The following is a 16,326-nucleotide window of genomic DNA, read 5'->3' as shown; positions in this document are numbered from 1 at the left end:
TCATAACTAACAATAAGAAGTAGATAATGGCAAATGTTACAGGTGATATATACACCTTAGTTGCAAATAAGAAAGGGCTAATGGGAAATGGCCGAGGTCTGCTGTAAAATTCTCTGACCCTATAGGGGCAGATTTATTAAAGTTTGTGTTGTGTTTTCAACAAAAATTCTAGTTTTCAAGTTATATTTTTTTGTGTTTTCCATGAAAATTGTAGTTTTTGAGTTGTATTTTATGGGTCAAAACTCACATTTTCTGGTTTAAAAAAAAACAACAATTGTTCATGTTTTCTTTAAAAAAAAAAAAAATTTTTCAAGATTTATTATACCCCGACCCTGGAAATAGCTTGAATCCGAAAATACACCATTTAAAACCTGTTGACGTCATGTAGGAGTCAATGGCAGAGGTCCTTTAAACCGTTTGAAGATGTTAACATCCTGAATGATGTGCAAGGTTTTTTTTAGGAGGGTTTTGCTGGAAAACTGGAATGATGCGAGAGATTAGAGGTTTTTTTTCTCCAGAAAACTTGTTTGATTCAGGTTTTCGGGTTCTGTGACTCAAACTCTCAGAATTGGGTTTTTCATATTTGAGTTTTTTCTTAAACAACATACCTTTTCGAGATTCGAGGTATAAAAAAAACTCGAACTTTGATAAATAACCCCAGTGTGTCTACATTTGTGCAGAGCTCCTCAAACTGTGATTATCCAAGACAAAAAACTGAGGGCACACTGCTGCATAAAGTAAAAAACACTGTAAAAAACACTGTTTATTATAACATAAAAAAACAGATGGCTGCTGTGGAATGGACACGATTTAGGAATAGCCTGTAATCATTATAATAACCATTGATGTTATAATAAACAGTGGTTTTTACTTTACAGTGTACCCCATTTTTTTCCTTTTTTTGTCTTGCCAAATTGTACAATATCTGATTGATCGTCTCTGCAAGTGATTGGTCAAATCTCCTGAAAATTGGGGACCCTATTCATTGCCTGGCTGGTCACTGCTGGTTGGGGGTCAGCTGGTGTTTTAAGCCCATATGAACGCTTATTCAAAACTATAATTTTCAGTGATTAATTATTTTTGAAAAAGGCTGGGTATGGGCTAGCACTGTTGGATTGTTGACCACCACATCCTAGTTTTAAGGCATGGTCTCTAGCATACTTGGGGGCATTTTTATTAATATTGATTGCCCATAGCAACCAATCAGCAGTTAGATTTGAACAGTTAGAAAACACGAAAAAAACAAAGATCTGATAGGTTGCTATGGGCAACATCACTGGTGATGTTTTGTCTCCAATATTAAGTGCCTCATATGTGTGTTTGTGCACTTGCCACACTTATATAAGCCAGCAGTTGTGTGGTGTATCTGGTCCGGTGTGTGGTTACTGCCTGCCTAGTTGTTAACTGTGGCCTGCCTGCATCTCCCTCTGTGTCCTGCCCCTCTGACATGTGGAGATGTTTAGTTAGACATCCTAAAAGTTTGCCCATCTGTGGCCCGTTTTAAAATGATTCCTGTTTTAGGAAAACCCTTGAAGAATAATCCCATAATAGGAGATTTGGTACAAAACTAGTTTTAAAGTCTTTGAATCTATAACATGTAGGACAGCTTAATAAAAGGTTATAAGAGGGGCCGTGACACTGCAGGGTAGTTGCTTTAGTAGAGTCCCATAGGCATAGGATTTTTTTTTGCCTCTAGTCAAAGCAGTTTTAATGGCTCCATCCCCCATCCAACAAGATCCTGTAAGACCTGCATGTGACCTGCATGTAACTAACAGCAACTAAAATATGTATAATATATAAAAGCCATGTATAAAATGTAAAAGATTTATTTTAAGATAAACCTGCTGCCTTGTGCCCTTATATAGTCATCAAACTACTCAGATACATTTTTGTCCCTATAATGTTCAATAGGAGATACATTATTCATATGACAACATTCTGGCATGAAATGACACCATTTAAACATACAGAATGCAGAAGAGTTTATGATAACAGTAGTGTTGTTCATGTATTCGCTACTATATATATTCACTGTATTGGGTATTGTCATAGTCGGTGTCACCTCTCAAAAACAATGAAAAGATTAAATGCTTTGCCAAATTATATTTATTGCAATAAAAAGAGCATCTGTGACTCCTGCAAGCAGTATACATATAACATAGTTCAAGTCACAAGCAATATGGTGATACAATAATACAAACAACAGCCTAAAGGGGAAATGAAATATCCAGACAGTCAGTAATAAAAACAGCATAAAACAACCGAGCACTGCACTAAATATAATTACAAGAACATAGGGCAGGGTATAGAACTCTATGAGATTTATAGCACATGTACATATCTTCCAATAGCCCCAGTTTAAATAGCATAGTCCCAAACTGAGAGCCCCCAAATGTGTCAGGGCTTAGAGGAGATCTGTCAGAGTTTCAGGGGCATGTGGGTATATATGGGCATAACCAGGGGTGTGTTCTATATTATCCCTGTCTTTAATATTTAAATGTTGTGAGGCAAGAACAGCTTTTCGGCCGTCAGGCAGTACAAATATTATAATGATTATATAGTAAAATGCATTGTGCTGGGCAGGGGTGCAAGCTAAGGAATATTTTATAAGTCTCTCTAAAGGGGTATGTTGGCATGTATGAAATATTTCACAATAGAATTACTATCTATAGTATCTATGATACTTTGACATACTACTTATTTTGTTGGACTTAATTCCACCTTCCATTGCTGCTTGAGCTTTGATGTTGGGCTTGGGAGAAAGGAACATGGCGGTATATTACCCAGGATTTGCCCCATTCTCAATTACACATCACTGATGCAGCAATAGGAAATGGAATGAAGTTTCCTCACTACAGCATATATATATATATATATATATATATATATATATATATATATATATATATATATATATATATATATATATATATATATATTTATATTTATATATAAATATATATATATACATATATATATATATATATATATATATATATATATATATATGTATATATATATATTTATATATAAATATATATATATATATATATCTATATCTATAGATGTAGGGACATGGTGAGCCATCTGAGTCAAGGTTCTGCATGAAGTTTGTGCCAAAGTTCTTTGTTGCAGCAGAAAATGCAACATTTAGGCATTATCCATAAGCTTCATGTAAACCGAGCAGAAGGCAGTGCCATGTAGGGGGAGTAAAGATTCCACATGGACCTTCAGATTTGAAAAAGAGTCTCACATTTAAGTCTGGCCTCACAGTTTGACAAACAGAATAAGAAAATGACAGAATAAAAGAATGAAGACATTTACTATAGACAGCACAATGCTCAGTTATATAAATGCCTATATGATCCATCAAAGCTAATTGTTGCTGAGTTGCAGTTGAACTAAGGTTAAGCAGAGAATAAGGCTAGAAATGCTACTATACCCTGTGTTTGGGGTTCTGTACCAGCCCTTTAGCAATGATGATTTGTGTCTCCAAAAATGCCCCCAGTAGCTGAACCTTTAGGCTGGTGCAGTAAGTTCAGTATATAAAATATGGCATTTCTAGCCATCATTTGTCTGTAGGGCTTTTCCTGTAACTATATTAAAAAAGAATTTTTAGCCATATTCTATTTAAGGTGTAAGTTTTCCTATGAAAAAATAGGGTAGTAAATATAATTTGCAATGCCGCAATGGTTGCGATAATTTCGTCTCATTTTAATGTATCCGCCGACACCAAATCCAGTCCCATAGCTGAAACAAACGGAGAGTTAATACAAATTATTCAAATGCACGCACGTGAAAAGGCTATTGATTGTTATTATCATTGCATGTATATCGTGGTAAACGTTGCTGCATTGCTTAATATCGGTAGTCCCGTTTTATGGATAAAATAAAAAAACAATATCATCTTCCAAGCACACTAAACTAAAGCAAATACACAGCACCTTCTAACACCTTACAATAATCTTTTATTACAATGTGATATATTAGATACTTTGCAGTTGGTCTTTTCCCTATTTTATTTGTACTGTTTAAGAGATTTCCGTTTTGTAAGATATTATCACTGTGTGATTTGTTTTCAGTTAAACCATTAGGTCACGTGATCCAGTATCTATGAGTTCCCCCCTTAATAATTTATCCCACAAAGTGCTAGTGCTTAACCTCAAAACGTTAACATTAAATAGGGTAAAACTAAGACACAATTAATTTTCCTTTTAAATATTGTGTGTATTTGGTAATTACTAACTCATAAACAGTTCATTTAACATTGATTAATAAATTACTAACCACCAGCTAAAACACCAATAAGGATGGTAAAGTGCCAGCAATTGTGATCGATTCACATATAAAATACTTAAAGTGCAATTATAAATATCTCTGATTCCAAGAAAAGGTAAGAAAAGGAAATTGGTAGAAGGGTGGAGAAGTCCCGTATTGTCTAGACTCTAGCTGATTGTTTTACTAACCGTGGGACCCCACAAAGGAGGAGAAGTCAGTGCTTCTGGAACTGTGGTCTCAATTTAACTAGCTAGATTGAGAAGCTATCTTTTCTAAAAAACACACAAATTCCAGAGCACTTATAGTGAAAACAGCAAAACAAGAATACAGATGAGGAATCTCCTATAATCTGAGCAGAGAGAAGCGCCCAGATCACTATAAAAAAGTTTTTTTGTAAAAAGAACCCTCCAAGGTTTTATCTAAAAATGGTATAAACCAGTGAAAATGGCAAGCCATGTGAATCGATCACAATTGGTGGCACTTTACCATCCTTATTGGTGTTTTAGCTGGTGATTAGTAATTTATTAATTACTGTTTATGAGTTAGTAATTACCAAATACACACAATATTTAAAAGGAAAATTAATTGTGTCTTAGTTTTACCCTATTTAATGTTAACTTATTGAGGTTAAGCACTCATAGATACTGGATCACGTGACCTAATGGTTTAACTGAAAACAAATCACACAGTGATAATATATATTCTTTTGTATTTTTTCTGATTAAGAAGACGGGGATACTTTTCTTTTTTTCTCCTATACAAAATTGAATACTGACGGAAGTCAGATCCCCTCCTTTTAGTCAATTTTATATATCTGAAGTTAGATCATTCCTTTTTTATGGAGATTTCCGTTTTGTTTGTTTTTTAACTCGGTTTTTATAACATTGCCTGTAGATGTCCTACCCACTTTAACTTTAGCAGGTGTTTTACTAATTGGGTGACAACCCAACATGCAACATGTACACTAAGCAGCCTACTGTCACTATTACTTTCATGATTGCTTACCTGTTCTTAACCAGCCAATAGTCTTCGTCATTCTCTTTACCATATCCAACCACAAGCACGGCATGATTCTGTAAACCCAACAATGTTTCGCATTTATTGTCGGTATAAACACCTGCCACAAGAAAAAAAAAAACGTGTTACCAAGACAGCCAAAGTGGTCGAAGTACTATTACCCGAAAAAGAAACACCAACACAACATCATTATAATGTTTTACGGACTGCAGGGAGGCAGTCGCTTGTGTGAAACATACAACCTTCTCCTTGCGACCAATAAATAAAAAAACACCAGACTCGGTTTTCTTTTTCATAATGGGTGGAGGTCAGCCACAGTTTTCTTAAACCACGTTTAATCAATGTTATGGCAAAACAGGGTCAGACTAGGCCGGCGGGACACCGGAAAAAAACCCAGTGGGTCCCCGTTGGCCCAGACCTGCTCCACAATCAGTTGGCCAATTGGCATTCATCAGCGATGCATCACTCGCTAGTTTATGCATGTGCACGGCACATCTTCCGCGTGTTCACACATTCACAGGAGTTTGGAGGTCGGAGCTGCCCCCCAGTGACTGCCAGGAGGGCCCTTCGCCTTGTAGCCCCAATAGGCCCCCAATACGTCAGTCCGACCCTGTGGCAAAAATGTAGCTTACCCAGCCACCACAGCTGTAGTGGGCACATAAAGAGAACCCGCAGCAGCTGTGACATAACATATCAAAACAGTGGCACAAGTAATAACATGTTGGCAAATAGAAGCAATTATTTTTTTTTACATTTCAAAAATAAAAACCTTTACATTAACACATATTGCAAAATAAAACAATGCAATAGGTCAGGGGGGTGGGATGATCTGATGCCTTAATTCGAGACCAGACACGCTGCCAAGCCTGCACAGCACTCCAGGTGCCCATGATGCTGAAAGAGGGGGATACGTATTCTCCTTTTTATATCAGCCCTCCTATTAGTGTACATCACCAATCCGTCACCTTCATGTAGTTATAACGAGAATTCCCTCTGCTCCCCAGCATCTCCCCACAGTCCCCGGCAACCTTCATTATCCACTTTGGTGCCATACATAACAGAGACAGAAGTATCACAACAGTATAATTAAAAGGAAATTAGCAGAGGGCACTGCTGTGTAGGAAACAGTTTTATGCATTGACATCTAGTTAAAACAGATACATGCGTCAAACCAGATACAAGAATCATAGACACTAACCGGTTGTGAACGAGCGAAAAGTTTTTGTAAAATTTATAGCAACAGACACAGGTCCAATTGTTCCCACTATTTGTTTAAGTTGCTCTTCGCTCCCGGGTGATATTTTTATGTATCCTTTACACCGTGCAACTGTGTTACTTGAGTTAAAGTTGCACGTCTGCTCCTGGGAATAAGAAGAAAATCACGTAAATATTGATTCATTTGTTCCATTGGTCTTATCCAGATAAATTCTACAGTGTCAGCTAGTAATTAGTAATTAAAATCAGGGGCATCATTTAAAGCCAGCTCCCATATTTTATGTGAGTCCCATGGTCCTGAAACCATGTTGATGATGACTCATTTACAATGCAAACTGCAAGAATGGATACAAAATTGTTCATACACTGATGCCCTTCATAACGTTATTGTCACCAAAACATGCTCCTAGCAACTTGGGTCTAGCACCAATTAGGGTTGCCATCTTTTGGCCCGGTTGAATCTGGGCAGGGGGCGGGCCGTGGTGCAATGGGGGCGGGGTTGTGATGCTGCAGGGAGGGGGCTATGACATGGCAATTGGCTAAATCATAGGGAATCCTGCCCAGTTTTCCTACTTTGGAAAACCAGCAGGCAGTTTTGATGTGGGCAGCCCTTCAAAAAACTGAGTTGTCTGGGTCAAAATTGGACAGGTGGCATGTACAGGTATGCAACCTGTTATCCAGAATGCTTGGGTCCTGTTTTCCGGATAACAGATCTTTCCGTAATTTCGATCTTTGTACCTTAAGTCTACTAGAAAATCATGGAAACATTTAATAAACCCAATAGGCTGGTTTTGCTTTATTATATCTTTGTTGGGATCAAGTACAAGATACTGTTTTATTATTACAGAGAAAAGGGAAATCACTTTTTAAAATTTGGATTTTTTGGATAAAATGGAATCTATGGTAGACAGCCTTTCCGTAATTCAGAACTTTCTGGATAACGGGTTTCCATAACTGTAAAAGAATAGACTTAGATTTTATGTGCATGTTGTTGTCTGTGGCAAATTTTAATTACCTTTCCTTTGTATGGATAAGAGTGGTTAGTGTTAACACCGTTTTCCTTGATATATTTAAAGGTATCGTCCAGGCTTCCAGGACTGCAGCCATTTACTTTTGAGCAATCAACTAGGTTTTGTTCGCTCAGAGCTTCCAGTTTGTTTGACCATTTTTGCCACTGGCCCTCCATAGCTCCTAGAGCGCTGAAAGCATAGCAGGAATTACAACCCCCCTGAAAGCCAAAGAAATTTATTGATTACAGAAACGAAAGCAGACAATAGAAGACTTGTTCTGTTGCATTATGTTACCATTCAGATTACAAATCGAGCAATGGGCTACAAATATTTATCTTTTGTAAATTCCATCAAAAGCATCGCATTTCAGATTAAACTGACAATTCCTCAAATTTCACCTGTCTCCTTTTCATAAACCATGAATTACATAGTGTTCAATAACTCAAAGAGCCGGATATAGTTGTACTTGTAGAAGTTATTACGTTTTCAGCAGGAAAAGTGCAGCTACTTGAGGAACTATTCAAAAAGTTGATGTTGGATCAGTGTAGAAGAATAAATAATCAGGGTAGTATGTAATAAACTTGAACTGAACCGAGTAGGAGTAGTGGGGTTAGCATTAGCATATACATTAAAAAATCAAGGTGACAGTACATGTATGCTTAATGCATATCATGATGCCAACATGTGCCTATAGATATTAAAGGGGAACTGTCATGAAAATTAATTTAATGTAATGTAAGCTTCCATCATACTGAAATAAGAAACTTTTCAAATATAATTCATTAAACAGTCTGTGCTGTTTTTGAAATAATCAAGTTTATCTTCACTATCCCTCTCTCAGCATCTGTTTTTTTTTCTCCATTCTGTCTTCATGCAGGATTTGGATGTCAGATTTTCACTGACAGTTAGATCCAATATAGGGGCACTCACTTTTCTGGCAGATGTATTAGAGCTCATCCATATAAGTGACTCCAGCACAAACAAAATTTACTAAAAAACTGACTTGGCACAAATTCTGCATGTAGAGAGACAGGATTTCTGGTGATTTTAAAAGAATGAGCTCTAATATGTCTTGTAAGCAAAGCAGCCCCCCAAAGGCTGCATTGGACCACACTGTTATTAAAAATTAGACTCCCGACTCCTGCATAAAGAAAGACAGATGGTGAGAGGGGTAGAGTGAAGATTAGGCACTCCGGAAATCCATTCACAGGTCAAAAAAAGAAGATAATTATAAATTGAAAGAAATATTTAGTGAATAATCATCTCATAAAGCTTTTCGTGTTTAGTGTCCATCTTACACTAAGGGGCAGATTTATCAAAGGTCAACTGAAAATTGTAATTAAAAAAATTGCAATTTCGAGCTAATTTTTGTGTACTTCGACTAGGGAATAGTCCAAATTTGATTCGAATTTGAAAAACGAAATCGAAAACGGACCTATTCGGCCAAAAAAAACCTTCGATTTAATTTACGTTGGTCTTTTTGAATTCGAATTTCAATGTTTTTCAAATTCGACCCTTGATAAATCTGCCCCATGCATAACCTATGTGGAGTCTATGGGAGATGGCCATCCTGTAATTGGGAGATTTCTAGATAAAGGGTTTCTGAATAATGGATCCCATAACTGTACTGTGAGTTTTTTGTTTTTTCTATAAGCAAGTTAGTTTCCTATAAGCAGATTAATTACATGCAAATGAAAAGATAATACAATAGTAGTGTTGGATCAATTAATTTACTTGGTGGTAATCCTGTGGGAATCGGGAGGAACCGGAGAAGAGCAGCTGCAGACATGGATGTCTTGAAAACTCTTAGGGGCAGATTTATCAAGGAGTCGAATTGAAAATTCTAATTTTTTTAGTGTAATTCGACTAGGGAATAGTCCAAATTTGATTCGAGTTTAAAAAAAATGTAGAAATTTATCATGTACTGTCTCTTTAAGAATTTGAATTCAACTATTCACCATCTAAAACCTGCCGAATTGGTGTTTTTAGCCTATGGGGGACCTCCTACAACCATTTTGGAGTCATTTGGTGGATTTTTGAAAATCTAATTTTTTAAAAATAAAAACTGAAATCAAATTCAATTCGAATTTGATTCGAGTTTTCGGGTTGATCCTAATTACCTGGATTTAAAACATTAGATTTTTTTTGATAGATTTCGATTGTTTTTTTTTTTTTTTCAAGTTTATGCGAGTTGATGGGATTTTTTAGAAACTCCCATAAACTCGAAATTCGACCTTTGATAAATATGCCCCTTAACGTTTTTAAAACAAAGATTACTTAGATAATTTTTTGAGGGCTGGTCAAATTCAGATGTTTGTCCAAAGGTGAATATCACCTTTAAAGGGGTTGCTCACCTTTAAATTAACTTTTAATATGACGTAGAGAGTCATATTCTGAAACAGTTTTCAAGTGGTTATCATTTTTTTATTATTTGTGGTTTTTGAGTTATGTAACTTTTTATTCCGGCAGCTCTCCAGTTTGCAATTTCAGCAGTCTGGTTGCTAGGGTCCACATTACCTTAGCAACCACGCATTGATTTGAATAGGAAACTGAAATACGAATAGGGGCGGGTCTGCGTAAAAAGATGAGTAGTAAAAAGTAGCAATGACAATACATTTGTAGCCTTACAGAGCATTTGTTTTTTAGATGGGGTCAGTGACCCCCATCTGAAAGTTGGGAAGAGTCAGAAGAAGAAGGCAAATAATTAAAAAACTAAATAAAAATAACGAAGATGAATTGAACAATTGCTTAGAATTAGCCATTCTATAACAGACTAAAAGTTAACTGAAACCCTTTCACAACAGGGGTTGGGCAGCACTAATCAGTGACCTGCACTTGGATTAACCTACTCAAATACTCCATTCTACTGGTAACTGGGTATGTTTATAGTGTTTCTATGTATCCTGTTGCCCAAAGGACACTATCATTGCTAGTAAAGGATCAAATAAAAGTTACAAATGTAATGGCTGGAGAATACTCTACAGTCAAGAGTTTGGCTATACCTGGGCCATCACGGGAGTCACACAGCCTTTATCTCTCCAGTCTATTTGCTCTGGTGGTGTAACCTTTTCCTGTGGTACGTATGTTATATTGGGCTCTGGATCATCAGAAGCTTGAAATCCTGTCATAGTATCAGTGATTTCCTCATAGGTCTGTTAAACGAAAACAATACAAGTTACCCAGAGAAGAACCCCACCGTCATTCATGCTCGTGTTTCTGCTTCTTTTCTTACCAAGCTGCCTGCTTAAAGGAAAACTATACCCCCCAAAACAATGTAGGTCTCTATTAAAAGATACTGAGTAAAACAGCTCATGTGTAAAACCCTGCTTCATGTAAATGAACCATTATCATAATAATATACTTTTTTAGTAGTATGTGCCATTGGGTAATCATAAATAGAAAATTGCCATTTTAAAAAATAAGGGCCGCCCCCTGAGATCGTACGATTCACTGTGCTCACATACAAACCACATGTAAGGTCACATGAGCCAATTAACAGACAGAGTTCTGCCTTTTGCTTCCTCACTTCTTCCTGTTACAGTTAGTGTTGTAGTATTTCTGGTCAGGTGATCTTTGAGGCAGCACAGATAGAGTCACGAAATGGTGGTTCAAGGCAAGAGATGTAAAAGGGCAATATTTATGTAAATATATATTCCAGTTTGGTAAAATTCTTTAATATGTCATTCAATTTGATATAAACTATCTGTTGCTTAAGTATTCATTTTGGGGGTATAGTTTTCCTTTAAAGGGCTGTTGATGTAGAGAATTGTGATGGGAGAATTTATTCGCCAGGTGCAAATTCACAACGAATTCCCGCGATTCGCTGCCGGCGAATAAATTTGCGAAACCGCTGAAAAAATTTGCCAGCGTCAAAGACGAGACGACGGCGCCGTTTCACAAATATATCGCGGATTTTCCAGCGAAACGAAACGCCCCAAATTTGCCCATCACTATTAGAAAATTATATTCCTAGATAATTTACATTTTGTATTATTTGTAGTGATGGGCAAATCTGGGTGAAAAATTTGCCAAAGCGCAAGTCAATGGGCGTCAAAATAATTTTGGCGCACGTCAATTTTGACGCCAGTTTTTATACACATAACTATTTGGTCCAAATGCATTAAAATCAATGGGTTTCCGAATAATTTTGACGTGAGCGACAATTGTGACACGTGCCATTTTTTTTTGCCGCAGTTTTGCAAATTTATTTGCTGGAATGTGCAAATTACCCGCAAATTTGCGGCTGCTGACTTTATTTGCCTATCACTCATTATTTGTTGTTTTTGAGTTATTTAGCTTTTTATTCAGCCGCTCTCAGTTTGCTGTTTCAGCAATTTGGTTGCTAGAATCCAAATGACCCTAGTAAACAAGCATTATTTTTGACTGGAATATGAATAGGAAAGGATCTGAGTAGACAGATGAGTAATAAAAAGTAACAATAACAATACATTTGTAGCCTTACAGATCATTTTTTTTTTTTAAATGGGGTCAGTGACCCACATTTGAAAGCTAGAAAGAGTCAGAGGAAAAAGGCAAATAGTTCAAAAACGATAAAAAAGAAGAAATGAAGACCAGTTGCAAAGTTGCTTAGAATTAGCCATTCTATAACATACCAAAAGTCTGCAATTTAACCCTGGAAGAAATTCTTGCCCGTCAGTAAATTTACCATTTTCTAATATTTCTTCTTTGTTCGTTATGCTCTAACCACTAAAGTTATACAAAATTTCCAATATTCTGTTCATTGATTACACATTTTCAGCAGTTTTAATTGTAATTGCTATTGAAAGCTGTATCTGGATGGCTGTTAAGATTTTCTGCACTGCTCATTCTGACTCTTGAAACAATGTACAAGACACCGGCTGTAAACAAAAAAGGTATCCACAAATACTACCACAAATACTACAAATTGCATTTATAAATAACCACTTTGCACTTTACCGGTGTAAGGGAAGAGTTACATGAAGAGTAAAATAAAAAGCCACATGGTCTTGCTTGCTGCGCCCAGCTAACGCTCTAATCTTTCATGTTCTTCTCGTGCTGCCCCACACAGTCAGATACTGTGATTGTGGGATAGTACTTGAAGAATGAGGAGGTGGTGTTAGGAGTTCTAGATGCTGGCCATAAAAAGCAAGATGATGCCAGAAAAAATTTAAATAGGGGTTTTTCAACCTGTAGCTTCTAGATGATGTTAAACTACAACTTCCAGCAAATACTGTAAATACAGCAGCAAGGAAAGTTCAATAGCTTTATACAAATAATAGGGGCCCAAAATGCCGGGGGCGTACAAACCCTTGTTTCATCAGTTACAGCAATATTCACAAAAGCTACTAAAACACACACTTAGGGGGTTATTAATAAAGTCCGAATGTCTAAAAACTCAAAAAAGTTGAGTTTTGTTACTATAAAATCTGAATTTTTAGTAGAAAAAAAACCTTGTGTTTTTCAATATTTATTATGGAAAAAGTCAGAATCCAAAAACCCTGCATCTCAAACCTACCAAGGTTGCATATAAGTCAATGGGAGAGGTCCCTATCTTATTTGGAAGTTTCTTTTCTTTTTCAATTTGTTTTTATTGAAGTTTTAAGATAGACATTCAGATATATCACAAAATATCAGTATTATTGACAAGAGAATCAATACAGAAATTTAAATGCTTGATAGCAAAAAATAATATTTGGAAGTTTCTGTGGTCTGCGCTGGAATTAGCCTGACTATTTCGGGGTTTTCTAGGCAAAAATACCAAAAATTCAGGCTTTTCGGGAAAAAGCCCAAAAAAATATGGGAAAAAACTCAGATTCAGGTTTTCGCTTAATTTTATTATGTGTTTACCCGAACCAATTAAAATCGAGCTTTTTTAGTAATAAATAAGGTCAAATCGTGGATTCTAGTTTGGTCTGACTTTTTTTAATTTAAATAATCAGAAAATTCCGATTTTAGTAAATAACCCTCATCGAGTTCTCACCATATCTCCCAGATGGTTCATCCCAATCTCATAAGTGTGGAGTCCCAAGGAATATTCCAAGTTATGGACTGTGATCAATTTCAGTGTCTCCTCCCAGATAATCCGTCTGGTACGTTCCTCCTCCTGTGTTGATGAGAAATGAATGATAAATGATGCTGATATATATTTGTTTTGATAATGAATACGCAAACAGCCAAATGGGGTCAGGCTGATAAGTATCAGAGGTGTATCAGATCAGCAGGAAACTATATATATATATATATATATATATATATATATATATATATTGCAGTGCAAAGTGCAGTGTTTTGAAAAGTCTTTTGCGGGAATGGAATTTAAAACAAAGACTTCCCGTGTTTAGTGACCCATGGAAACTAATAAGATGCATTTCCATTACACAGGTGACCAGTAAATGCTACCTGCTGATTGGGTAATGTGGATGACTAGACATATAGGAAGCTTTGCACCTGTTATTAAATAAACCCCTTTTTGTCTGAGCAAGGCATAATGAGGAACAGCATACAGTATATTAGTTGACTTTGCTCATTTTGGGTTTCAGACATTCCACCTCATATTGACTGTAGGTTGTTGCAGACCCTCTGATTTTAAAGCTCGTGGCACAAAGAGCTGATGATTGGCTTTTCTCTGCCTCTCACCAGCCCTGGGTGCCACTAACCCAAATTGTATTGGCTAGGAAATGTTCATCTCAGACTTTTCTAATATATTCATTGTGATACACTCTAAAGGTGGCCATACACGGGCCTACAGACCAAGACAGCAGCTTATTGGCCTGTGTATGGGGGCCCTCCGATGGGCTTCCCCCGATCTATATCTGACCAGAAGTTTACCAGATGTCAATCTGACAGGACTAAAAATCCCGTCGGATCGCACCCGCATCTGTTCGTTGATGAAACCCCCCGTTACCCTTTGTTATGATCCGATCGTTGGGCCCTAGGGCCCATGATCCGATCAGCCCGATATCACCCACCTCATATTTGGGAGAGATCCACTCGTTTGGCAGCATCACCAAACGAGCGGATCTCTCGGTGTATGCCTACCTTTATATATTCTTACTGACTATAGGTTGTGTTATGTTTTGGTAGTTATAGAACTTCAATGTATTCTTACTCACTACTGGTATCTGATTGTCTATTATTGTTGTCTACAGTGTGTTAGGAACCTCTGACTGTGGTAATATTCCTACTGACAACTGTCTGTTCAGGCTTCTATTGTTATAATATTTTATATATATCTATATATATCTATATATATATCTATATATATCTATATATATCTATATATTTATATATATATATATAATAAAGCAAATGGACCCGCACTCCTTGTTTGTCGTGAAGAAATAGATGTGCTTTATTCACAATGCATTGTGAATAAAGCACATCTATTTCTTCACAACAAACACGGAGTTAAAATACGGAAAGAGTGCGTTCACCTGCTTGGACATTATATATATATATATATATATATATATATATATATATATTATAATATATATAATATTTTATACTTATCTACTACAGGTTTTTACAGAATTCTTTTCTAGTATTCCTATTAAATGCAGGTCGTTGCATACCCCTGACAATTAGAATATCCTGATTGACTCCAGATTGTTGTATGCCCCCAATTTAATATCCTTACTGACTACCTGTTGTATCCCCTTTACTCTTCTAACAGACTACAGATTGTAATAGACCACTGACTGTTCTAAATTCCTTATTCACTACAGACACCCTTAAGCAAGCCAAAAAATAAGCTAAATGCAATAACATTTTTGTGTAATTTATGTATAATATTATATTTTGAAGTGGACATTTAACAAATTAACAAATTAAATATATGAATTTAGTATCAGCAATATGTGTCCTGTTTTTATTCTTATATTTTAATTGCCAGAACAATGGGCTGTCCTAGAAATTAACAAAAAAATATTTGAATTTAGTATCAGTAGCAATATGTGTCCTGGTTATGAAGTGCAATCATGGGAGTCCTTACCGCATCCTTATAGGTCTTCTGATGAGTTTTAACCCACAGCTGCCAGTTAGAGTCCAGGGTGGGATCAGGGGCCGACTGAGCCGGGATCAGTAAGGAAAACAGAGACACAAGGAATATGGTGGATGGTCCCATGGTCTTCATAATCCTAATCATAAAGCAAAAAGTAAATTAGCACTGACAATAGTATTAAACCCTAAATACACTACAATAAGCATGAATATCTTATGTAAGCAGGTATAATATATGGTAATAAATAAATATGCCAGGTCACCCCTAGCTAAGACTCACCTTAGGAATGCTAGGGGTAAAGTTACTTTACCTGCACAAGGAAGGAATAAGTTGAAGAGCAAAAGAAAGTCTCAATAGCAAGTTGTGAAGCCCTATGGCAGCTTTATAAGGCTTAATGCAGGCAGAGAGCTGCCCATGTGGTCTATCAGCCAATAGGAATGGCAGACAGTTGCAGCAAAGCCACAGATCAGTTAAGATGCAAGTGAAGAAGTTTTATCACTTACTGGAGATCCTCATGCAATGACACAGAGAAAATGCAAAATTATATCCCTGAAAATTAAGTTTTAGTTTGAAAAACAGTAGCACTGTGAGTCAGCATATTGTTATTCTGCAACCCTGATGTTTACCCATTATATCTGTGTCCTTGAAAAACTCAACAGATCCACCGAAGTACCCATTACAAATAGAGAACCCCAAATCAGCCAATACAGGGTGCCTTAAAAAATGTCTTCTGAACTAGAAAAAAAGTCCCACCTGTGTCCCTTGGGCTGCTGTTCAACTACAACATGCCTTAGCAAGGAGAAATGTGAAAAAAATAACAAA

General features: G+C 36.5%; 1 protein-coding gene across 1 annotated transcript; it reads right to left on the bottom strand.

The window, feature by feature from the left end:
- Positions 1-3,494: 3,494 nt before the first annotated feature.
- On the bottom strand, positions 3,495-15,848 carry LOC108699344 (cathepsin S). The gene is made up of 8 exons (XM_018231361.2): positions 15,815-15,848; positions 15,496-15,640; positions 13,483-13,605; positions 10,523-10,672; positions 7,526-7,738; positions 6,494-6,656; positions 5,284-5,395; positions 3,495-3,750 (listed from the first exon to the last, which is right to left on the bottom strand). Exons 2-8 carry the CDS (start codon positions 15,634-15,636, stop codon positions 3,648-3,650), a joined length of 1,005 nt encoding a protein of 334 aa, XP_018086850.2. The 5' UTR covers positions 15,637-15,640; positions 15,815-15,848; the 3' UTR covers positions 3,495-3,647.
- Between the last annotated feature and the right edge of the window lie 478 nt (positions 15,849-16,326).

Source organism: Xenopus laevis, chromosome 8L (genome assembly GCF_017654675.1).
Source record: "Xenopus laevis strain J_2021 chromosome 8L, Xenopus_laevis_v10.1, whole genome shotgun sequence".
Taxonomy (NCBI): Eukaryota; Metazoa; Chordata; class Amphibia; order Anura; family Pipidae; genus Xenopus; species Xenopus laevis.
Note: the sequence above shows the minus strand (reverse complement) of the source record. Positions and strands in the feature narration are given on the sequence as shown.